Source organism: Poecilia reticulata, linkage group LG12 (genome assembly GCF_000633615.1).
Source record: "Poecilia reticulata strain Guanapo linkage group LG12, Guppy_female_1.0+MT, whole genome shotgun sequence".
NCBI classification, from domain to species: Eukaryota; Metazoa; Chordata; class Actinopteri; order Cyprinodontiformes; family Poeciliidae; genus Poecilia; species Poecilia reticulata.
In genome coordinates this window covers 15,182,577-15,208,242 of record NC_024342.1, presented here as the reverse complement: position 1 = coordinate 15,208,242, position 25,666 = coordinate 15,182,577, and the positions used below count along the sequence as shown (strand labels likewise).

Genomic DNA, 25,666 nt, shown 5'->3' with positions numbered 1-25,666 from the left:
CAAGCTTATGTGTCTCCTATCTCAGCCTCACAAGCTCTCCGTGTGCCTAGCTGGTGCTGCTTTACCATATGCCAGCATATAAAGTATGATTCATTGCTTTTGGTTTCCTTTTGCATCTAAGAAAGGGTTTGTGTGTGTGTGTATGCATTTGTGTGTTTAGATGGGGGTGGGGAGTAGCATCCTGATTGGCTGAAGTATTTTCTCTGGCGACGAGCAAACGTGATCCCGCCTGCAGAGGCACTGCAGTGAGTGCTGCAGTGAGAAAAAGAGAGAGAGGCAGGCAGGAGGGGGCGGGCAGGCAGAATAAACTACATGAATAAGAACTGAGCCAGAAGCACAGAGGAGACAGAGCACTGTGTGTGTGTCTGTGTGTGTGTGCGTGCGCATGTATGCATGTGTGAGAACACTGCGCATGTGTGACTGAGCGGACTGTGCAGGAGAAAGAGCAGTAATGAACGCCAGCTGAGGGATGACAGCAGGGGAGAGGGAGAGAAGGAGAAGACAGAGGCTCACCTGAAGACGAGAAGAAGGCGGCAGTGAGAAGAAAGGAGGACATAGTGGGGTGACATTTGAGAGATAGATAAGCTCGAATGAGGTAAATGATGTGTGAGTAGAAGCAGACAGACTGGGATGGAGAAAAGGACACAGGAAGAGAGATTTCAGCTCCAACTCGAAGGAAAAAGACTGGAAGAGTGAAGGAGACCGAGACCAGAGAGCCGATGATGCTGAGCCTGATGAAGGCAGACTGATGTGTCCACCTTGCAACAGCTTCCTCCATCTTAACATTTCCTCCATGTTGTTGATGCTCTGAGAACAGAGACGGACAGGAGAGAGGAAGACAGCATCCTCACCCCGGCGACAAAGAAGGCAAAGCGGTTTGTCATCCAACACAAACAGCTCATTGAGGCAACAAACGACTGGACTATGACAACCACGTAAAGCGGACAGGTGAGAACGAAGCAAAGCTTTACATCTCTCTCAATGTGAAGATGCTTACAAACATGGGAAAGAAGGAGGTTTGTGTTCTGTTCTGGTTTATCATTGCCATGTTTTGCTCAGATGTTTCATCATGTCGATCTGGGTCGCAGGCGTTATGTTTACACGCTGATGTAAAAGTGAAGACAAACCAATCACGCCCACAGAGCCACAGCTTCTCGTCAGCAGAGATGAAAAACCTATCAGACGGAAACGATGACTTGAGGTAGCTCATGTGTGAGTTTGAATGTAGATAGTGTCTAGAGGTTTTCCTTTGGGCTTCTGTGACATTTGCCAGATGTCTGCCCAGGCAGATAGCAGGCTTGGGGCGGGGGGCGAGCAATGGTCTTTTCTGTATTTGTCAGCAGCCACAGATGCATCTCCATAATGGCCAAGCATCGGCGCTGCAGTGAGAGCGCCCTGTGCACTACGCTGCGATTGCATAACTGCTGCTTCATCCAAACTGCACCCCTCCCATTTGTGCAAAGCCGTGTGCGGCAGCAGCTGCTTCGTTGCATGAAGACCCGAGCAGTTTGCCTCTGCAAAGTCTCACAAATGCCGTCCACTTTAAAACCGTGCCGAGACATCCTTAATTATTTGCCCTCATCGATCAAGCTGCGGCCGTTATTGAAAAGCCTGGGCACTTTCCCTCATAAATCTTCAATGAGGTCTGTGTCAGGAAGAGGGATGCGTTGTTCATGCTTTTATTTTTTATTTTTTTAGCAGCATGTGCAGCTCTGCCATGTTGGCGTGGGAGCAACACTGGCGAGAACAAAGAGCAATTGGCTGTAATGAATTGCGAGGCAAAATGGCCGATGTCTGCTGCCATGAATGACAGCAGACTGTTTTTTTAATCAACACCTCGCCAAGATAAAAACAAACATTGGACGGCGTTATACAGTGCGAAAAATCTGCAAGAGGGTAAAGGGTTATACACCTTCAGCATAAAGTCAGCCTTGTTCATCACCGGAATTTAGTAATATCCAGTGACGGGAAAACATGAAGTAAATCATGGGATTTATCCTGCTAAGGTCATTACATGTTACATAACGCCAACACGCAGCATTATAGCTCGCATAGGGCAGAGAAGAGATTTGTTGACATTTTTATCTTCCCCAGAAAACCGTTTGAGAACGAATTCAAATCTCCTCATAGCTAACATACTTGGCATACTGCTGGCATCTTGCATCGGGGGCATGAATACCCACATCCTCCGCTCCATCCAGGATGACACTGTGATAAAAAAAAACAACAACAACAACAACACAGTTTTGTGTGGATGACTGATTGATAGGGAGACGACATACTCGTGCGCACTCCTATCGATGAGTCATTCAGATCATGGTGCCCTGACACAGGCTCCCATCCCCACAGGTGGACTCCTTCTTGTGTGAGAGAGCTGACCGGGGCAGAGATGTGAATGTGAATGAATGTGTGTGAAAGTCTCTCGGGAACATGTGTGGTGTTTTCTTTATCAAAAAGAATGCTGCTTGGTGTTTTTCCTCTGCTCCATCACATGCTGGGCGCATTTTAGAACACTCATTTTTTATCGTCTCCCATCAGTTTGCTATCAGATTGTTTGTCTCTGGAGGAATGTAAAAGGGTGGTGCTCTGTACATGATGGAGTTGTCTGAGGGTAAGAATGTTCTAGGATGGATGCATGTGCGTGCGTGCGTGTGTGTGTGTGTGTGTGTGTGTGTGTGTGTGTGTGTGTGTGCGCGCGCGTGGGTGTGTGTGTGTGAATGCAGCTCTGTGTGTCTTTAATTGTATAAGGAATCTGCAGCTGAGAGTGACTCCTCTGACATCTCTGTGGTCAGTTCCTCCTTCTTGTCGAGGTCAAATGCCTGAAGTGATTTCATTAGTAATAATTCCTCTTGCTGGAAGATGACCCACGACTGTGTGGACGCAGTAAAACACCGTGGAGAGCTTCAGCCGTTTACAGGATGGTTGGATGGAGATGAGCTTTTTATATAATCCTTCATCGACTAGGAGGAAGCAGCTCTGAGGCTGACCCATCAGCAAGCTGCCTCCATCAGTCATCAGTCATTTTCATACCAACGTAACCAAATTATTGGGGAATTTTAGCTGCCTCGTCTCTCAGACTCAATGGGTTTCCAAGCTGTCTGGTGACTTTTATTAACAAAATATCAGGCATAATCACAATCAGTTTATTTTAACAAGCTGTTTGTATTCAGCTACTTAACATATAGACATGCAGCATCCCATTTGATCCCATCTGACCTCAATAGTAATAATAATAACAATAATAATAACTGCAAAATACAAAAATCTGATATCCTTCCAGTCACTGATGGCTTCATACAACCAACAACATTCTTCAGTGTTGGCGTAGTTACGCAAGAAAACTCAAAGATAGCTAATTGCAGCATCAGTGAGGTCTTTTGAAATCAAATCAGGAGGCACAGAGATGTAAGAAGCTAATTAAGAGAAGGTATTCTTTTAAGACTTGGAGATATTCCTAATTAAGTACATTTGTTTTTCTACACAGCTCCTTTCACAAGTCAGAAACCACAAAGTGGTTCAAAATGAAAACAAATAAAAGATGAGAACTCAAAATAAAGAATAGCAATCAGAATACATATGACGTTATACAGCAAAAAACTAATCAAAAGTCAGGATAAATGAGTTTTCAAGTGCTTCTTAAAAGTTTCAACTGAATGAAGACGTGGCAAAGATGAAGACAAACCAATCCACAATCTACGGGCCACAACTCTAAAAGATTTATCACCTCTGGTCTTAAGATGTCTTTGAGGAATCAACAACAGTTCTTCAGACTTGAAGATCTCAGACTGTGAGAAGAGATTGCAGATTTATTCAGGGTGTAAGAAAAAGCTAAGCCTTCAGCAGGAAGGCTACATCGAATACAGAAAATTGGTATTATAAATTAGAATTTCGAGGTTTTAATTCCTGACGAGAAACATGCTAGATTTGGAAGTTTTTTTTAGTACTTCAGAGTTTAGTAGGGGAAAGGAGGGAAGACTGCCGTTTTAGTAATGCTATTGATTCTACTTGCTAATGTGAAATGGTGAAAGTTAAAATGTCAGTCGCATGGTCATGCTATCTTTGTTCTAAATTAATCATTTTATTGCTGTTCTTATATTTTCTAATACTATTTTTAAACAGAGAAGATCAAAACAGCTATAATCAGTCAGACATAATGAAAACAGGAGGTCAGAAACAGCCACAAAGTTTTGATTCCTGCAACCCAATTGAAAAAAAAAAGCCAATTCTTAATTTGGTTCAGATTTCTGGGTATTTTTCACTTTTACAAATTCTTTAATACTCATCAACAACATCAAAACATGTTTCAAATCCCTTTGCTTTTATGGGGTGCGGCTGTTTTAAACTGAATGGTTTCCTGAGAATCCTGAGTGAATATTAGATTATTAACTTTTGGGTTTTAAAAACAATGTGAGGGCCTTTAACTCTCACTTGTGTTTGTAAATCTGATCCTGAGTTTTTCTTGTCCGGTGGGCGGATCTGTTTTCTCCATCTTGAAGGTGGGAGTTGTGTGCCAAATTAACACCCACATGACAACATGTGTGTATTTCTTAGCACGTGATAACTGACCTCAAATTTAATCCAGCAGCTAGTCTTAGCGCAGATTTTATTAAAATAAAATGGAAATTCAGACACAAAGTGAAGGACTTAATCTAAACAGGATATGGCCACACATAAGATGTGTATAAGACCATATAAATCTATGAATTTAGTCAAAGCTTCAAATTTGAAAAGGTTTCTGCCTGAAATGGAATCAAACCTCATAAAGGAGTTTTCCTGTCTTTAATGTCAAAATATTTTAAGTGTTGTTAAATGCCAATAAAATTTTTCCTGAGTGATTCATGAATTGGCCAGTTTTTCATTGATCAACTCAAGTCAGTAAACAATCTGAAAAAAAAAGCTGATCAATGCGTCTCTTGTAGACATCACATGTTTTATTTATGATAAAAAAAAACACAACTTCGCTTGTACTGTATGACTTTACCTTCATCCTGTACACATACAAGATGGTAAAGCCACAGAAAAATCATGCTACATGCTTAGTTATTCTGCCTCATGAAATGTGCATGAAAGCTTCCTCTGTGTGCCCTGCACATGGTGTGCACCAGAGGATGAGAGGGAAACGGGCTATTTTGGGGGAAGTGTTGCAGCGCTGCACTGCTGCTTGGGTGCATTTTGTGAGCTAGAGTGATTGGTAAAATTCTGAGCAGAGCTTGCAAACTGCGGTTTATGGCCGAGTGAACAAATATGTCAACAGATTAATGAAGAAATGGGGGGCGGAGGGTGAGAAGCTGTCAAATGTGGCTTACTTCATCACAAAGCACTTCCGTGTGTTGAGAAAGGGGGGCGTCTTTCTCACTCAGTGTGACTTTTCAGCTAAGGTTGGGGGCAGGAAACCACAGAGAAGTGCGTAGCTAAACAAACCATAAATAGACGGCAGGACCTGCGCTGGTTTTCATCTCTTCTGTCTATTTTTTTCTCTCCGTCTCTCTTCGTCACTATGTAGGTTACAGTACCTCCTCTGCTCAGTGCGTTTCTCTTTTCTTCTTTTTTTTTCGTATAATGAATCATCACTGTCGACAGCCGAGCACAGAATGGCAATCGTGCCATTCGCTATCCGGCAGTTATTGTTTTGGTCAAGTCGAAAATGTTCATCTGAACGTTGGTTATTTTTTCACTTGCCCACTCAGAGTATGACACAAACCCTTCGCACAGATTGTGACCTCTTCCCACGCATGTCAGAAACACAACCGGAGCAGTTTGTATGAGATGGCTGGGTGTTGTCAACAAACAGGAAGAAATGCAAATGCAGAACCACAACTGTGTCACAATTACCTGCCCTTTCAACACAGTGTGGAAAAATACATCACCTGCATCTTCACAGACCTTACTTATTAGAATAATAAGAAAAAAGGTAAATGTTTGTGTTGGCAATCATGTTTTAGATCAGTAGAGAAAAGCAAGAACAATTAATGGACATTTGAATTACGCTTTGAAATACAAAATAATGAATAAACGTCAATCTCTTTCTTTGTGGTCAAAGAAATGAGAGGTGAAGAGAAACAAAAAAATGGCTTCTTATATTATATTTATATGCCCTGCAACTGTTTCTTCTCTACATATCAAAGCTGCTGTTCCATGAACTAATTCATCACAAACAGATGAAATGGAGCATATCGTAAACCCATATCTAACATTTTCTTTAGTCTAGCTCTCATGCTACATTTGTACTGACAAACAACAACACTGCCGATTTTTCAAATGACTATAACATAATATAACAATCTACCAATTTGTTCTCAACCCCCCCAAAAAAGAAAACTTTTTTTTTTTTCTAGTTAATGACTCGTTCAATAAAATATATACAGTTTTTCATCATGGGTTTCTAAAGGATCAAAACATTAATAGACCAAAATGTTTTCAGGAGTAAGAAAATCTCTGAAATCCAATTTATTTAAAAGTTTAGTAAACCCATAAAAAACTAAAACTGAGAAATATTGTGTATGTATAGCTGATTTTGTTTTCTGGTTAATTTGTGGGGTTGTATGCTGAGGTAGCCAGGTATTCGTCAGTTCTTTAATGGAAATGTGACGAACTTTGTCTGTCTTGTGCAAGAAACGTCATTCAGGCAGAAACGTCATTCAGGCAGAAGCAGAATTACTGCTTTATAATTCACCCTAGAAAGTCAGATTAAATAGCAAAATTGTCTATTTTTTATTTTCACAAAGCTTGGTATGCCTTTCTTAAGAGAATCATTAGACATTTTATCGTTGGAAAATGTGTTTTGTTTTCACTCTACTTGTTTCCGTATTGTTGACAGAACAAGGAAATACACAAAGTAATTACTCTTTAAAGCCGCTTCAGATCAACCCTGTGCAGTTTGTGATTGTAATCTTCAGACTTGGCAGCAAATTAATGTTTTGTGCTTTGTCAGTAGAAAGGCATGCTCCCTGTGACGTGCCTCCCAGATTGAGCTACATGGTTATTATCTCTCATATTTGAAGAGGCAAAGCTGAGCAGAGGCCAAGATGGAACAGGAAATGGGACAAAAGCTTTTTCCCTAGTTAATTAAATGGTGCTGGACACCTACAGTATGAGGCGACAAGACAAAGATGTTCAGTCAAACAGGAAATTTGATGCATCTATAGTTGCTTGTAAAACCATATTCACATTTTGACATGTCATGTTTATCTCATGTGGATTTCATGAGCTAAACCAACACAAAGTAAAACATAATTTTAAAGTAGGAGGAAGATAAGAAAAAAAAAGATGTCCAGTGATGTCCGGCCCTGCCATGCATAGGCAGGGGTCTGATATAGTTCTTATTGAAAGATTCTGTACATTTTCAAACTAAACGTTCTAGTTTTGAGTCTTGTTTACAAATTATTCATCTTGAATATGCCTGAAAACTTTTCAGGTCTTATTATTAGTGTGGAGTATCTTTTGTGGAGTGTGGAACAGCGTCGTCTCAATGTTGTTTTGTGGCTTCTGGACTAACTTAGGCAACAATACGTCAGAATCTATAAATCTTGGAGTTATCAAGCCAAGAATATATTCACAAGCTTAATACGGATTATTAAAAATAAAATATTTTGATCTTTAGAGCATTTATTTTTATTTACTTTTTGCAAAAAAAATAATTGAAAGCACTCGTGTTTTATTGGCTGCGCAGGAGAAGATGAAATTGAATCTTAAGAGTTTTTTTAGGAACTGTATTGACCCTATTTTGGTTTCTAAATAGGGTACAATGTGGGTACAACGTCAAGAAGCAGGTGTGAGTTGTCAAATCAAAAATAAACCATATTAAATTACTATAAACCATTTCAAAATCATCACATTTTTAATAATTATGAAAATTTCATCTTCAAAAATTTAAATTTAATAAAAGAAGGAAAAGTTTGTAAAATCAAACACTTTTCTATAAATTTTTTGTGCTTTTTTGTGGTGTTAAAACTTGGAACATTTTATGATGGTTTCTGAAAGTTATTGATTGAACAACATTTTATTTACAGGAATCATAGGAAAGGGAGCCAAATGCCTACACATGCCACACTTTTTAAATTTGTTTTGTGTGATTAGTTAATTTATTATTTTCCTTCCTCTTTACAATTATGAACTGATTTATTGGTCATGCAAAATGCAGGGATTTTTGGGGTTGCAACATAACATCTTTCAAAAAGGTTTAAAGCACTTTATCAATATTGTTTTTTTTTTTTTTTAAAGCTAACACTTTTTCACTTTTCACTTTTCACAGATAAATGGACCAAAGGAATCTGTCACACTGAAAAAGGAAACAACACACCGTAGAGGCATCTGTAAAACTGTTATTTTCCCTTCTGCGTAGTTATGACGACTGTCTGAGAGTTTAAATACAAAGAAGTTCGTCAATCCCACCTCTGAAAAATTCAAAGAGCAATTCCAACACATCTCGGGAGTATTATACAACACCTCCACAAAAGACGCCCTTCCTACTGCTATCAAGAAACCAAGAAAAGGGGTCAAACAAGCTCTACTGATCAGACTGGACCAACAGCAGAGAGACAGACAGAAAGGCCTTCTTTCATTCTTTTTTTCGATCTTTCTTACACACTCAAGTCAACATCTGACGTAGCCAAAAACATAAAGCTCAATAGTTGTTTAAGTGAGGAAAAAATGTGTTTCCTTTTGCAAGTCACAGGATAAATTGCTAGGAAATACTTCTGGACCTTTATGAACTGCCTATAGTCAACCTACTGAGTGAATTTAAAAATTCTTATCCTGTGCTGTGTATGTATGTGTATTGACCATCTGGGTGCTGAAGTATTTACAATTCCTGTGTACTTTGTAGATATCAGCGAGAGCACAGGAACACCAACCTAAGTACTGTTAAAACACAAAAATCTGACTGCATATAGTCAATATTTATCAAGTTCTGTGAACTAGACTGTTAAATAATATACAATAATTATGGGTTTATTTATATTATAATAGGTTTGCTATTGCAGGGTTTGAGGTACATGTAGCTGTTGGCTGAGTTTTTCATTCATTGACACTCAGACTGACAGAAGCACCTTGAAGGGCAGATCTTTGAAGGGAACATGGAGGCATCCATCCGTCCCCACGTCCCATCTAATGGCTGACTTCAAAGGAGGATATTAATCTTCTTCCCCTTGTACAAGAGCAAGGAGTGTCCAGCGCTGATTAGAGCTACAGCCCATCTATCTCAGAACTCCAAAGCCTTGCGAATGTCCTGCCTCAGGCGTCAGCCGCTGGCCATCCCCATGGACACGGTCAAAATCATCCAATCGGAGAAATTTCCCAGAGAGTGCCCCGTTCCAGTCACTCAACCTCGGTATGCCCCAGCTCCAAGAGTGGCGTGGGATGGCGGTGGTGAGGGTGAAATCATCGTCAACCAGGCCTGCAGTGACCTGACACTGGACATAGCACCGTCTCCCAGGCCAATGGTGTCTCCTCCGGCCCCACTGCTGCGCAGGGAACACAGCTTCCTGGCGCAGCGCAAAACCAGTGCCAATGAAATCTGCTACCATCAGTTCCACTACAAGATGGAAGACGTCATAGTCAACCAGTACGTGATCCGTTCCTCCTCCACTTCTTCCTCCACTTCCTCGTCCTCATCTTCAGGCCCCGTCATGCCGTGCGAGCCCCTGGAATGCCCCACCTGTGGTCACACGTACAACTTTGCGGGGAAGCGTCCGCGGATCCTCTCCTGCCTGCATTCGGTGTGTGAGGAGTGCCTGCAAATCCTCTACGAATCATGTCCCAAGTACAAGTTCATCTCCTGCCCCACATGTCGGCGCGAGACGGTGCTGTTCACTGACTATGGCCTCGCTGCTCTGGCCATCAACACCAGCATTCTGAGCCGCTTGCCCTCCGACCCCAACGGGCCCGTGCAGTGGGGCGGGGAGGCCGACCGCAGCTGCTACCAGACTGTGCGTCAATACTGCCAGTCAGCCTGCACCTGCCAGATTGCCAACCCGTTGTCCTCCTGTGGCATCATGTAGACAAGAGGGAGAAGGTGAGGACACTGCAGACAAGACTCAATGCTGCTCCCCACCAACACCACTCTTTTCATCTATAAGCTAAACCCTTTCTGCCAAGCCCCCCTCTCTCACATGTACAGTAAATAAATCCCTTCATAGATGTTATCTCTCTATATTTAATAACACAGGTGGATACTGTGTGGGACTTATGGATGCTGGTGATCCAGTACGAAGTAAATAAATGTATTTTATGTATGGACTGGAAAACTATTCACTGTCTCTCATTTGGTTGGATGTGTTTGTCATGACATCTCTTTACATGGGAATGCCAGGGGAGGTATGTCCCCCCCAACCTAGGAGAATACAAATTAAATAAATAAAAAACATATCTCCGAGTGGCCTTTTTTTTCAGTGCTCTGAAATGTAGTAACTGCAGAAAAATGTAGAACAAAACTATGAAATATTTTTAGCAATGCACTTTTACGGGCTTTTAAAGGAAGTGTAAATCCATAAAGAGCCACTTAAATATGTTACTATAGTCTGTCTATCCTGAGATCTTTGTTTTTTTAGTTACTTTTACTGAGATATGAGCTCTAGGATGGAAATCCTACCATGCCGCACCACCTGAAACATTTTCCAACTTCTTCAAAGGTAACCCAAGCCATTCATAGGACGAAAGGCCAATTTTCTCCCAGCGAGTTCTGGGTTTTCCTCTGGTTTTGTTTCCACTGTAAGACGCCTGGAAAATCTACAAAGGGACTTGAGAGGCTTCCTTGTCAAATGTCTGAATAATTGCACTTAATTCCAGGATTGGTGTTACATAAGCTCAATTTACATTTCCCTAAATTATTTCTAATCAAAGTCAAATGGGAGGTATGACTTATTTGGACAAACAAATGGTTTTGGTTGATTTTATGACACTGAAAACATTGTCTCCCACAGGAGTTTTTGTGCCAGTGCTTTAACTTTCTCTGACCTTGGAGGCATTTTATTATTTTGGTTTAATAAGATGGCATTGTCCATCCATTCATTGCCAATTCCTGCTAATATTTACAGGCAACTAAAGATAGGCGGTTGCCTATAGCCAGCAGTTATTGGGCGAGAGATGGTGAACACCCTGGGCAGGTCGTCAGTCATTCACAGGTCAACGCAGAGACAAACAAAACAAACAACAATGCACGCACACCCTCGCACCTAATGACAGATTAGAGGAACTTTTTAACCTAACAAACCTGTTTGTGGACTCTGGGAGGAAGCAGGAGTACCCAGACAGAATTCATGCCTGAACAGAGAAAACATGCAATCCCCAGACTAGGATTTGAGCCCAGGACATTTTTGCTGCAAGGTAACGCTGAGATGTTTAATAATACCTCATGTTTCATGAGATAATACCTGTTTCTACTATTAAACGTTAAGGAAACTGTATAATGCATGGTTAACTACAAGGATATGTATAAGGAAACCTTCCTGGATGTCATTTTTAAGCATATTCTCTTTGGTTTCTTCTCAGTACAAAGGCTGTAAATAAATAATGAAAGTACATAACATGACATTTCCTGCCTACTGCCATTTTGTGGCGTTCTCACAACCCCATCTTGATTTCTGAGATTTCATTTTAGCTCATTGCTAAAAACAAATAATCTGCATAACAATTTAAGTTATTTCCCTCCCTATTTAATATATATACATACATGCGGTTAAGCAATCTTAACACTTTATGTTGTGGGAAAAGATATTTTTATTTCACAGAATAAACAGTGATATTAATGAACACCATTATTGTTTAAATCCCACAGCTTTAAATGTAAAAAAAAAAATAACTGTGCAACAGGATATTTTTTATATTTCGAAAATAACAGTATCCATTCAACTTGATCTATGAGTAAACAAAAATGCCTTATATAAAAAAACCATGTTATTTTGCTGAATAATGAAAGGTTAGGAAGTCATTTACAAAGCAGCATTGATGCTGAGGCTGTTTTCTCTAAAAACCTCAAAATATTAGCTAATGGAAACTGACACAGTTGATTCAATCAGGCGACACTTTCCTTGACCTCCTGAACAGTTGGCTCAGCCGTCGGCGGGTCGTGATTTTCTCTGAAGACTGCGTCTGTGTGCTTCACAGATAAAACATTCATTAGTTTGACAGCATGCGCTGGAAATACCGAGCAAAAAGAAAAAATCTAAATAAAAACTTGAGATGAAAATATAAAGCTAAAACCGTACTCTCAGCAGAACGTCTGTTTTAATATCTGCATCATTGCGGCTGCATTTCCTCACAGCATTTCATGAACAATAGCTCTCGATTTAAAAGTTTCAGTGATTTAATGTCTCACCTCCTGCTGTCCGACACAGCAGACGCCACTCTTCTCAAAGACCCAAGTTTTAGCCTCTGGATTATATTTTTCTTGCTCGGTTCTTCTTTTGCGGATTCCTGTAAACGTACCGAAAGCTTGAGTTACAGCACAGCAGAAAAACGAAATACTTTGCAATAAGCAGAGTCTAGCTGCATTTGTCTTCAGTAGCTGCTTATGCAAATATCTCACCGTCGGCAAGACGTCTTCCTCCTCTATCTCTCGTAGATCACTCGCACTCTGTCGCTTCACTCTGGAGCTTAAGTTAAATTTTCCTGCACCAAACACAAACCCTGATTTAACCAGCAGTTCATTCCCAGACAACATTTAACAACAATATTCCCACTGAAGCGAAAGATGCCTTACTTAGATGCATCTTTGAAAAAGTTGTGTCCGAGGCTGATCTCTGTCGGAAATGGCGGGTTTTTTGCTGCTGAGGTTCGCTGGGAGTTTCCTGTGCGCTTTCAAGCCTGGGGTGGTCCTCCTGAGCATCTGCTGCATCATGCTGAAAAACAAGAACAGGCTTTAAGAAAATAAAGTTGCAGTTTGCTATGTTAAGTATAGAACTGAATAAATGCATGTTATGGATTCAAGACTGAATTCCTTGGAAGCCTCACCTTTTGCTCTTCGTGTTCCTGGGGAGTATCTCTCTCTGCCTGCATTGCTTGGTTTTGCATTTGATGTTTGGCATACAGTTCCATCTTTTGACAGACCCATTCCAAGTAGCACAGACCAGGACTGAGTTCCTTTCCCTCAAAAACACCAGAGCTCTGCACAAATAAATCCACAGGAAAAAATAAGCGTATAAATATAACTATAGATCTTGTGAAAGCTGACTGTATACACATACAGTCAGTATACACATAGATGGGTGAAAAATACCTTTAGAAAATGATGTACTTAGATGATTTATGTAGTAAATCATGTATATATTTGCTGACCAGTTATAAGATAAACTTGCTGTGGAGAATCATTCAAAATCTGATGGATCTATTTCAGATTTTTTTTATTACTAAAACGGTTTGGCTATTACAGTTAACCCTAATTTGTATACATAAGTCTAAGAAAGCTTTCAGTAGAAAAGACAAAGAACAAGAGGTGAGCAAAACTGACAAAACACCGAACAAAGAACTTGGAGGTACATAATTCAAATCTATTGTAAAATCAAAATCAAATCACATTTTATTTGTATAGCACATTTCAGCAGCAAGGCATTTCAAAGTGCTTTACATATTGTAGCTTCTGTCTTTCAATAAAATGTAGATGTGGTCAAGTTTTGCTCAAGCTTTCCAATTGAAAGCACTGCTGGCTTAGGCATTCAGAGTTAAACTGTGCTACTCAGACTTAGCCATTTAGAGACCAATTGTAATATTAACTATTTAAACTCTGATTTTTTTTTCTCTATAATGGTTCCTTGACCAAGCGGTTCTGTGCTGCTGTTGTTTTTGTTTGCTTACTGTCTTTGCAACCCACTGATTCAGCCTCATTCAAGAGAAGGGATTGGACCAAGTTGTTGATCATCTACCTGCAGCAATGCCTGGGTTTTGTTAGATAGCTAGCCTCTTACCAAATGGCATTAAATGATTAAGTGAATCTGACAGCACTGCAATATAAATCATTCTGAAGGGAACGGCATCTAATTGGAGCCTGAATCTACTGATACAAAATTAATCTGCAGGATTTCAAGAGGCTTTATATTTATAAAGCACTTTGGTTTTACTGAACAGTCTTACTGCTTTTATAGTTACGAGTCTCATTCACAGAACCATACACACAAATAAGCATACATTCACACACCAATACAAAGACAGATAAGCATCATGGAGTTAAGTACAGATAAGTACTGTTAAGAAAAATACATTTAAAATAAGCTAGTTTTAAAACTTAACATGACTTGACTGAAATAGCCTAATTATAGTTTTAAAATGTATAACTTATTCTGGCCTATTGACCTTTATTTTACCTGTAGTTAAGGCAGATTGTCTGCCAAGATCTTTGATCTGCCCTCAGTGGCAATCAGTAGGAAGTTCCAGCTTTTCACACTGATCTGTCTGTGAAAACCATGAAGCAGCAGGACTTCAGGAGTTTTCACTTATTTTCACTTATTTAGAAAACTGGTGTTTGATCTTGTGAACAAATTGCAGGGAGTTTCTAACTTTAAAAAGGGTCAGAGACAGGTCCTGGTTGGATGAGTAAAGATATGCCTTATTTGAATAAATTAAAGAAGATACAATTTTCCACACAGAGTAACAAATTAGATCTTGCCCTTGCAATTTCTCCAAAAACGTTTTTGCTGTCCCTATCTCTTGTCTCAGGTAATTAATGTATGTCTCTATTATTTTGTAGTTTTCTGTTGTGTCTTATACTTTGTTCCGATTTGGATTAAATTCTGCAATTATGTGACGTCATCACGCATTGTTGTGTTTTGTCCCAAACGCGCCACCGTTCAAGAGAATCCGGGATCCAAACAGAAAGAAGGAGAGCCAGATTCTTTTCTAAATTTAATCCCACAAATAATTCTTCCTTAACAGTACCTTGACTAAAAACACATCAACAGATATTGGGGAGGAATCTGTAATAAAATCTATAATTTCCTTTCTTCAAAACAAGTCACTGCTGCAGACGATTATATAATTGGATATGAACTGGACCGGTTTGTCTAGAAAGTGAGTTGGCACCATCTCCTAAATGAAATTAAAATGAATTAGACAACTTCTAATAAACTTGTCAGTTTGTAGATTGTTTGTATTTACTTCTGTTTCATCTGTCAAAACAGGTTTTATTTGCTTGTATAATGTACAAAGGACCATTTTGCATAACCAGTCAATGCAGACATTCATATTGGTTTCCAGATTTTGTTTTTCATAGGCTGTCAGCAACAAGTTTTTGCAGTTAGGTCGGCTATCGGTTCACACTACCTGACTGCGTTCCTCAAAAAAACCTCAAACATGTTTGTTTTACTGTGACTGAGATCAAGTCATACACACATATAACGTCCACAAAGTTTCCGAGTTTACTGCCATTGGCTGACATAACTTCACCAGAAGAGCATAAAAGACAGAACTACGCTTTGCAATCTTCCTGCTTTTCATGCTGAGCAATTATTTTAGCCAGGCAGCAACAATAGAAGAGAAACCTCTGCAAGCACAAACCCAACGACTGAAATATTAACATATAAATAAATACAAAGTAGTTTCAGCGCAACTTCCTGATGGTGCTGATTTTAACTCAGCTCTTAATCAAATTCCAAATCACTGTTGATTTTCTCTGGCTGCTGGTTAAGACATGCCCGACAAACTCTTCAGCTTCCTTCGCCTTGTTTTCATTACGCGCACGTCTGCTCCCACCTAGTTAGACAGGTTTTGCATCCATTCCACCGTCACAGACTGTGAAGGTTGGGAACATAAAAGAGGTCCTGCATTGGTAATAACACACTCGCCTTACGCTTAGGAGCGACTTTGTGAAAAGGTGTTGCAATCGTTTCAACTGAAGACTTTCCCGTAACATTCACAAGCTTGAGCAATGCAAGACCGTACACGAGGCTGATTCACTGATGAGTGTGTAATCCCGAAACTACACCACAAACAAATGTAAGAGGTTGTGTTTAACTGTGACACAATCTACCCTGCATTAAAACTAAAATCTAAGAGATTACAACGGTTTGAATCATGAGTTTGAAAGAATCGTACCTGTGAGATCTGCTCGACAGAGCCTAATAAAATTGATTTTCTCTCCGTTTCTGGCATTTGCCCATTGGGGATAGGTGGGTCGAACCTCCTCCTCAAATTAAAACTCGCTGACCTTATACACCTTTTCAACTCAGATGTGTGTTGTTTGGGCAGGGAAGACGTTTTAGGCTGTTGGCTGAGCACCTCATAAACTTGCTTCCACCTCTTGGAGTCAGTCCTTTGTAGTTCTGGTTCTCCTTTTAGGTTCAAGGTTGTGGGGGCCTCTTCCGCTCTGCTGAGATGCAGGTTTGGAGAGGAAGACGACGACGAAGACAAAGTAGACAAGAGAACAGGTGGCTGAGGCGTTGAAGCAGCGGCGAAATTGTCACTTTGTAGGAGGAATAAATCCATCTCAGTGTTGTCTGCTGACAAAGAACCAGCTGTGGCAGGGTTTGGTGTTTCACAGCTGGCCGACTCCACTCCAGAGTCCACAGATTCCGAGCGTGGGTTTACTGCGATGTTGGAGACAGGTGCATGAGGCCCATCAGTGTTATCCCGTCGAAACTGGGACTCGGGACGAGTTCTCTCCTCATACACATAAGCCTCCATAAGGTTACTAAAGCTCCTGTATAAATCCATCTCTGAAAAGGTTCCAGCTTTGTCCCTCAAGTCGTTGCTGAATGCAAAAGGAAAGTGAGCAGGGCTCACAGTGAGGAAATCTGCACAGGTGAGGCGGTGATGTAGGGTTAAAAAAATTCCCTGTGACCTACCTCTGTTGTTTCACCACGCCTCTTAACATCACTACATGTAGATACCTGCTACTACCCGTCACTAGAAATAAGGAAGGAAATGTAGGTGTTTCTATAATTGAAGACTAATTTATCCCTTCAACTGTAAGAATGCGACATGAACAAGCCTCAACCCATTTGAAGGGTTCTGGGAAGTTTTTGTACTTATGGAAGCCTATAAGAAGGAATGCTAAGGTCAAACAGAAACCATAATCAGGAGATCTGTTGCTTATCTGTACCTCAAAAGCTAGACAGCATTACAGACTCCTAAAAACATTTCTCAGGGCGATACATTGTTGTCACATGCAAACGGAAAGAAAACGTTCAAACTATTTTGTCAGATCTACAAAGTAAACAAAGCAGGACTTATCAGAAACTGTAGGAATGTGCTGAACTGACCCTCCTGTCCACTGACATGACTGGCATTCCTCTGGTTTGTTAGGTCATCTGGTCTGATGCACAGACTCATTCATATTCTGTTAAAACAAACAAAAAGAAAGATTTTTATTTTTAAATGGAGGAAACGAGTTTCTGTTCGTGAGGGACATATTTGTAAGCCATTTTCACTCATAAAAGTATTCAGACCACTTGAACTTTAGCACATATTATCATTTAACAAACCACAAACTTTAATGTATTCTCGGTGGGTCTTATGCGAAAGACAAAGTACCACATACCATATTTTCCGGATTATAGAGCGCACCTCACTTGCCACCCACGAATTTTTATTTTTTTACTGCAAACGTACGTATACAAGCCGCAGGTATCTCTGCCGCTCCCAGTTTTCCACAAAGATGCAGCAGAACTTCTTTGTGTTGTTTTCATAATGAGGGGCTATGAGTCTGAAAACATTTCTCCGTCATCCCTGCTGCTAGCATGTGCTTGTTCTAAATTAAAATGAGCACTTTCTTCTTTGATTTCTAATTTTGACTCCCAATGATTCACCTCCTGTTAAAGAGCCCCCTGGTGGTTGAAGAAAAATCCACAGAAAAGCCGCACCCGGCTACAAGCTGCGTTGTTCAAAGCGTGGGAATAAAGTTGCGGCTAATAGTCAAAAATAAATAAATAAAAACAGTAATTGTGAAGTAACAGGTAAACGATACTAAGTTTTTTGTAAACAGACAATATTCTGGAAAGAGAGGCTTGTCTTTTGTCTGGCCGCCTTTAAAACTGATTACCGTGAAGGGAAATCCAGTAATTGCCATCTGTTTGCTAATATACTCCTTTTGTATTTTATTTAAGTTCAGTAAAAAAAAAATCTAACAGTTTTATGAAGGTATTGGAGGTTTGACAATATTATTGTTAATATGTGGTTTAAAGAACAAAGCAAGCAGGGATAAGGTTGTGGAGAAGATTAAAGAAGGAATGGTTCATAAAACAATAAGAACAACTGTAAACATACAAAGGCATGGCTTTCTTCCAAAACCGACATGTTGGACAAGAAGAATTACAATCTGAGAAGCAGTCAAGATGGCAATTGTAACTTTGGTGGAGCTGCTGGGATCCAAAGCTTAGGTAAGAGAATCACACGGAAATTATTTTAAGACGTACAGTGCACATTTCCCTGAACCTCAATTCACCTGGCGGTGGCTGCATAATCCTGTGGGTTTGCTTTTATCAAGCAGACACAGAAAAGATAGGAAAATTCAGGGCAATCCTTGGAAAAAATAAATATTTCAGACTGCGAAAAACGTGAGATTCAAGTAGAAGTTTGCTTTCCAGAAGGACAATAAGGTTTGATAACATTTTGGATCAATACTCATTGCTCATTCTTTTGTCATGTGAATATTGTCTATCTTATTTACTGATGTGCTAAATGTACCAATTATGTACATTTTTTATTTAGTCTAAAACACTATTCAGTGCATAAACCAGATTAATTCTTTCAAACATGGATGATCACTAACAACTGGGAATTTGCTCAAAAACAATAAGTTTTAATCTTTACTTTTTCATTTTTAACTATATCACTAAAAGTTATGTATATAAAAATATTTATATGATTCTCAATTCTTGAGGCAGATGGATTTTTCTTATTTGCTGTTTTAAGCCGAAATCCACCAGGGGTCGTAGTTGAGCAATTTTCAGACATTTCTTTCCAAACTGGTTTCCTGTTTGTGATGTCCGTTTAAAGTGTGCATAAAAAAATATAAAATTGTATTATTTGAAAACGGAAAGGGGGCTTTGTTTTAGAAATATTTGCTAATACATCTGAATACATCCCGAAAAATAAGAAACTAACAACCTTAATTTTAGTGGAACTCGACAAAATGTGTATTAAAATGACTTCGACTAAGGAAGGGTTTGTCGCGTTCCCGAAATACTAAATAGTCCCTATTTGCTTCATTTAAATTTGTTTTGTTCCGTTCTTGTAGCTCACGTCAGTTGGTTCTGTTACCCACAGCTCCATCCGTGTGTTTGGGTTTAAATTCCTCAGTAGCAACCAGTCAACAACGCAGAAAGGCTGGGATCCAAACACCTGTTGCTCCAACATGTCTGAATATGCCCCAGAAGTCAAATCATTCCTGCCAGCGGGTCCCTCCTACATCCCGGGGTGAGTAAATGTCCCCTTACAAATAAAATCCGACTGTAAGAATATGATTTGGCGCTCCACTATCAAAACTTCATCAAAACAACGCGCAGTAATACTGAAGGCAGTTAATTTGAAATGAAAGGTTTATCCGGGTGACTTTTTTTTTTTAGGAGTGAATTGTTTTTTATCTCAATAATTAGCAAAAAAATATTTTAAAAAAATAAATAAAATAAAATAAAATAAAATCACTGGAAAGCATTTAACAAATAGGCCACAACAAATGTATTCACAGTACATTGACTTTTATCTCATTGGTGTTGGGAATGATCCTACATCCTTGTCAATTTCTGCTCAGTCCCTTCATTGATGAGATGTCAAAGTACAAATGTTTCAGGTGTCTCCACAGACTGAGTTCTGGTTTAGATTATTTCAGGGTAGTTCAGAGATTTACCCTGAATCCTCATCTAAATTTTCTTGGGGCGTATGGCACGCACAAGACTTTGTCTGAAGGCGTTCACAGTTGATACATTTTAGTTGTGAAAATCACGTCTTCTACCTTGATTTACATACTCTTCAGAGCAATCTATGCATTTTAGGAGGGATTCTCCTTTTTGCTGGAGCGATAACAACAGTTGGTCTTCTGCAAAGTTCTGACTCAAAAGGGAATCTGAATCTCAATTGCTTGTTAAATAACCTGCTTGTCCAAAGTCGTGCTTTGACGGTTGCCCCAACTGACCTGTCAGAACCTATAGTGCAAAAAACACTTGAAGGGATCTAAGGTTTAATTCCCTGACAGAAAGGTGCCCTAAATTGTTTGTTTGTTTATTTGTGTTATTAATTAGGTACACAGGACACTGCCCTGGACTCAAGTTCACCATGGGCAAACCTTACGGGATGGTCACATCCGAACTGCTGTCTCAGAGGGCAAGGCACCCGGAGTACGACATATCTCGTCTGTCAGAAAACATTCCCGATAACGTGTTCCGGAAGTCAATACCAGGATTCACAGGTACTGAATAAGTTGGCCAATTTATCCTGATATTGCTTGTTTAAATGCACAAACGGCAAAATGTGTTTCTCTTGTTCTTGCAATAAGTTTCTGAGTTGTGAACAGTAACGTGAGAACAAAGTGGACATCTCTAAACTGCTTAATTATTCAGGAGAGGCGACAAGTGAAGTGAAACAGTGATACAGCGGAGGGGATTAAAAAGGTCACACGCAGGTGGTTAACAAAACCTGCTAACGGAAGTGAATCACTATGATAAAGCAACAGAAAATATGTCTGCAGCATCTAAAAGTCCAACAGTTTCTCAGATGAGTTGAATCAAATTCAACATATTGTCCCTTTTTTTTCAAAAGTTCTGATTTTAAATCAAAACAACATAGAAAATATTATATTTGAATTTAATTGGATTCAAAAATATTTTATTTATTCCAAAGGGGAAATTAGATGTTGTCATAATGCACATCATAGGTATTTCTGAAGAGTCATTATGGATGGTGATGCTGTGCATCTCCTTTGCAGTGAAGCTGAAGAGGCCTCTGACTGAAGACTGTTTGTGTATGATAATCTCATGACTGCCATAGAGAAGCATAAATAAATAAACATGAAAGTGAAACAAAGAGGAATTAAAAAAATTAAGCAACAGTTATGTTAAGTATATACTGTTGAAAATTATAAATAAATATTAATTATTAATATTAATAGTAAAATAACCTGGGAAGGTGCTTATTTTTCATTTGTTGGATGCAATATTTGGCACACAAATTTCTTTATCAAGCTATTTATTTCTATGTTTATTGTCTGTTATGTCATAGTTAGTAAGAACTACTCCTCATTTGCTTTTTGCCACTCCCCTTAAATTCCTGTCTGGTTAGACAGCCGGGATGTTGGAGTTGGGGATGTGATCAACAGAAGAGATGGCTTGACCTTCCTCTCTGTGCTCTGCATCCATTACGCCTTCTTTTTTAACCCCTCTAGGATTTAGATTCATAGTTCAGGTATTAATTAAGCTCATGAGATGCTGATCATCTGCTCCAAGTTGTAAAGCCGGTACCTTGTTGCCATGGTTATGCATCAAAACAATATTCCTGACACTGCATGCTGCCCTCTGCTGACAAGCTTTCTTTATGTGCTTCATTTAGTTTTTTCACCCTGTAAAAAAAAATACTGCCAAACTTGCCCTCTTGGAACCCCACAGAGAATCTATGCTGTTTAGCTGTAGAGAAAGACCAGAGCCACTAATGCAGATGAGCTGAAGGCCACTGTTAAAACAACCAGAGCTTCCTTAGCAACTCAGAAAGCCACAGGCTGATCATCTCTTGCACCGATGCAGTATTTCATGCAAAAAGAGCCTCTATATCAGTGGTCCCCAAACTACAGCCCGCGGGCCCCACCTCCACATTTGGTCTGGCCCCCTGAACAATACCAGAAAGCTTTATATAATGTATGGCCCTCACAGGAAAAAGTTTGGGGACCCCTGCTCTATACCAAGTATTCGATAACACTTTATTTGAAGGGGGGTGAATAAGACTGACATGACACTTTCATAAACATGGCATAACACCTGTCATGAACAGGTGTTATGCCTGTTCATGACAGGTGAACAGGCAGGTGACTGTTGTCAGAATTATTCTGACAACAGTCAGAATTATTCTGACTGTTGTCATAAAGTGTCATTCGGTAAATTATGACACTTTTAATACAAAGTTGACATTATTCAAAATGTCTTTGTTATGACAACTTGACATTAACCAATAAATCATCACTGTGTAAACTTTATCTTTAATAACATAAAGTTACCTAATTTTTAAAGTGCAATCAGTAATACTTTTATAACAAATTTATATCAGTAATGATTTCTTGGTTAATGTCAAGTTGTCATAACAAAGACATTTTGAATAATGTCAACTGTGTATTAAAAGTGTCATAATTTACCAAATGACGCTTCATGACAACAGTCATAAATATTCATGAAGGCTTATTCATGTTCATGACAGGTGTCATGTCATGTTTATGACTGTCATGTCAGTCTTATTCACCCCCTTTCAAATAAAGTGTTACCAAGTATTCAGTATAAAGACTATGCAAAATATAACATTACTATTCAAGAAGCTCTTTTCGTTGAAAATAAGGTGTTTTATCGGAAGTTATTCACAATTTTCTTAGAAATATGTATTAGTAGTTGCAGAAAACCATAATAATAGAAATTAACTCAAATATATTGGAAATATGTAACTTTATGAAATTAACGTATATATGTAATTTTCACTTTTTGAATTTAATTACTGAAATAAGATAATGTTCTAGGGCTGCACCGTGGTGGAGTAGCACTGCTGCCTTGCAGCAAGCAGATTGTGGGTTTTAATCCCAACATGGAATTTGCATGTTCTCAATATTCAATAATATTTCACAGTAGGATTGGTGTAAAATTCAACTGCCACCGGAGTCCATACGCACAAATTCCTAATCTTAGCAAAACCTCTGTAGAAATAGTCAAAAACTGAACCCTTAATGTTGATGTTTTGCTAGGTTTCATTCCAAGAAGTCGGAACTACTACGGCTGCAATTACAACGTGGCCTGTAAGAAAGCACAGACTGAAGTTTATCTGGCAGAGCAGGTGAAGCGCCAGCAACAATCAAAGCGTTTTCCTTCCGTCAACACCTACGGCAGCGAACACCTTGAAGTAAATTCATTATCTCTCTTGCACACAAATCTTTAGCTTCACCTCTGTCTTCTTGTCTCACAATAATGTTGGCAAAAAAAAAAAAGCTGGTTCATTCAACCCACAATGTCTTTCTTTGTGTTGGACTGGACTGTCTGCTGCTCCAGCAACTGCCTGATTGCACCTCACTTGCTCTCTGGTGTCTGTTTTAGTCACAGCAAGCTCCATGCAAATTGAATCATTTTCACACCTTTTGCAGATCTGCCTTGGTACCGAATTGCATCCAGGTTGGACATTTCCCTTTGGTGATAATTGCATTTCAAAAGGGTTATTGGTGTGATCTGTTTAGCTTATTATCAGTTAATTCCAGCACTACACTTGGATTTAATGGTTTACAAGATAGATTTTTGCAAAACCCTTTTAGATTTTTGTTACCACTTTTTCAGAAAGTGTAACTTCAGGGTGTAACGTTATGACTACCCATCTAATAGAGGACTAGTAGTCTACCTTTTGGTGCCAAAAAGGCTCACAACAATCAAAGCATAGACTCCACCAGACCCCTGAAGGTGTGCTGTGGTACCTGGCACAAAGAAATCAGTACATTTGAAAAGTCCTGTAAGTTGATCATTTTCCTGTGATTTTCACCCAGAGAGCCAAATCTCCGGTGACAGCAGCATTGGACAAGGTGTTTGTCTTCGAGTCCTTACATCCTTTTATACCTCCAGGAAATCCTTACCAAATGGAAGATGATAACCCCAAGAAGTACTTCATCCCAGGTACAGAAGACAGAAGAATCTGATGACGCTTTATAATTATTCAGATGAGAAGCTCTTCACAATCTTAGAGTTTGATTTGTTTCCTTTCTTTCTTTTTTATGGCTAATGCCAATTCTTTAACAAAAAACTTCCCCCCCAAAAAACATTTATACACACACATACATTTAGAACTGGGAACTTTATGTAAATAAGGCCACTTCTATTTCTGTTAATATTAATCTAAAGTTTTAAAGTTTCTCCTCAAGTTTTTGATATGGGCCATATCGGCAGTTACCCTGGGCCGCATTAGAAAGGGCCGTCGACCAGATAAACATAAAACACAACATATCTTTTGTGCTCTAGAAAAGTTTTGTGATGCATTTGCTGAGTAGGCCTGCCATTCTTCCTGCTGACAATGGGGAGCCTATTTTACTTGCTTTGTGTTCGATTAGATTGATCTCATTCCAGGATAATATCAGACGATCTATGTTTTCGCATCCACCTGAATAATGTGCAGTTGCGCCACTGATGGCTGCTGTTCGACGTCCAAAAACCAGCCTGTTAGTGAAGGCATAATTACAAAAAAGGGCATTTTGGCAAATGCAACAACAGTTATTATTAACACTTATAAATACTTATTTTATAACTAAAGGTAGAACTTGGTCAAGCAGATAATAATTTCTCAACATAGGCAACTCACATTAGCACACTTCTATCTTTTAACATTAAGGTAGTTTATACGTCTCAGTTGAACACATTACAAAACATTAAGTTGGAAATTTTATTTCAAAATGACATATAGCTATGCAGATCTGAAGCAGCATTCACAGCCATTAATATCAAATCAATTTGGGGCCTGTGAAACTAAATATATTTTTAATGTTTTTTTTTTTTTTTTTTCCACAGTGCAATAATCATATAACAAGTAACTTCAATATGTTTTAAAACAGGATTTGGGTGACCATGCTGTTTATCTTCTCTTTGCAGCAAACTTCTCTCATTGTTACATTATATTTGTCTTTTCTTCTTTGCAAAATTTATATATTCATTTCAATTAATTGGTTTCCTGGACTTAAACTGACTCTTAAGCCAAATTCAACAGTTATCAGTAGGATTTGCTGCAGGGCTTTTGAAAGGCTACACCAGATGTCTGATTTGTGAGCTTGGTTCAGTTTTGATGTGTATTTGGGTTTATTGTTCTGTGGGAACCTGTTATTCTATCCAAGTTTCAACCTTTTGACCTAAACAGTCATTGTCCAATTAAAAACCAAAATGTTTAGGGCGGTGCTTCAAACTTGCTCAATAGGGGTTCACTGGACAAAAGATAAGGAGCCATTCTCCTCTTACATTCAGAGTGATGTCTTTTCACAGGGTTTACAGGACATGTGCCATTTGCCCACAACTTCTATGGTAAAGGATTTTCCATCACCACCAATCAGGCACTGCAAGAGTACGGGAAACAACAGAAACGCTTGAAGGCAGACGAAAGGGACCCAACACACCTGCCCATGTTCCATTCATCCAAAAAAGGCGTGATCCCGGGATTCACGGGGCATATACCAGGTCTGTGCTGCAAAACTGTAAGACCTTCTAGATCATTGTCTTAAAGTTAACTTTAAGACCTCGATGCAGAAGCCAACGCAACTTTACTGGTGAGCTTAAAGCATGATGCATGTTTCTCCAAAACCCCCACAGGATACAAGTTTATGGTGGGGGGTACGGCCGGCCGGCTCACTGAGGCCGCATTTGGAAAGACCTTCAGTAAATTCACCGATCCATGAAAGCCTGCCGCTTCCCCCCCATAGGGCACAACAATTCTCCACCATGAGCAACCTCCTAGAAAAATAAAACTGATTGCAGTTTAAAGTGTTTTAGGTCTTTATTGAGAGACTGATTGTCACAGGGCATTAGAGGGAGCAACCATG

General features: G+C 39.4%; 3 protein-coding genes across 7 annotated transcripts; 2 read left to right on the top strand and 1 right to left on the bottom strand.

Annotated features, from left to right (window-relative positions):
• Window positions 1-276: 276 nt before the first annotated feature.
• rnf208 (ring finger protein 208) lies at window positions 277-10,363 on the top strand. Its single transcript, XM_008424068.2, has 2 exons — window positions 277-948; window positions 8,252-10,363. Exon 2 carries the CDS (start codon window positions 9,222-9,224, stop codon window positions 9,996-9,998), a length of 777 nt encoding a protein of 258 aa, XP_008422290.1. The 5' UTR covers window positions 277-948; window positions 8,252-9,221; the 3' UTR covers window positions 9,999-10,363.
• LOC103473665 (serine/threonine-protein kinase phg2) lies at window positions 10,039-19,264 on the bottom strand. 5 transcript variants are annotated; one of them, XM_008424066.2, is made up of 7 exons: window positions 19,190-19,264; window positions 17,187-17,263; window positions 12,949-13,101; window positions 12,698-12,836; window positions 12,524-12,606; window positions 12,314-12,411; window positions 10,039-12,094 (listed from the first exon to the last, which is right to left on the bottom strand). In XM_008424066.2, exons 2-7 carry the CDS (start codon window positions 17,211-17,213, stop codon window positions 12,007-12,009), a joined length of 588 nt encoding a protein of 195 aa, XP_008422288.1. In that variant the 5' UTR covers window positions 17,214-17,263; window positions 19,190-19,264; the 3' UTR covers window positions 10,039-12,006. The 5 variants fall into 5 exon arrangements, 4 of the variants coding, with proteins under 4 accessions (XP_008422288.1, XP_008422287.1, XP_008422285.1 ...); XM_008424065.2 differs by having other exon boundaries at window positions 19,168-19,254; XR_001777154.1 differs by lacking the exons at window positions 17,187-17,263; window positions 19,190-19,264 and adding an exon at window positions 16,133-16,821.
• On the top strand, window positions 19,223-25,607 carry cimip2b (ciliary microtubule inner protein 2B). Its single transcript, XM_008424067.1, has 6 exons — window positions 19,223-19,341; window positions 20,163-20,329; window positions 22,853-23,007; window positions 23,636-23,762; window positions 25,113-25,304; window positions 25,437-25,607. The coding sequence occupies exons 1-6, from the start codon at window positions 19,280-19,282 to the stop codon at window positions 25,520-25,522; spliced, it is 789 nt and encodes a 262-aa protein (XP_008422289.1). The 5' UTR covers window positions 19,223-19,279; the 3' UTR covers window positions 25,523-25,607.
• Window positions 25,608-25,666: the final 59 nt, after the last annotated feature.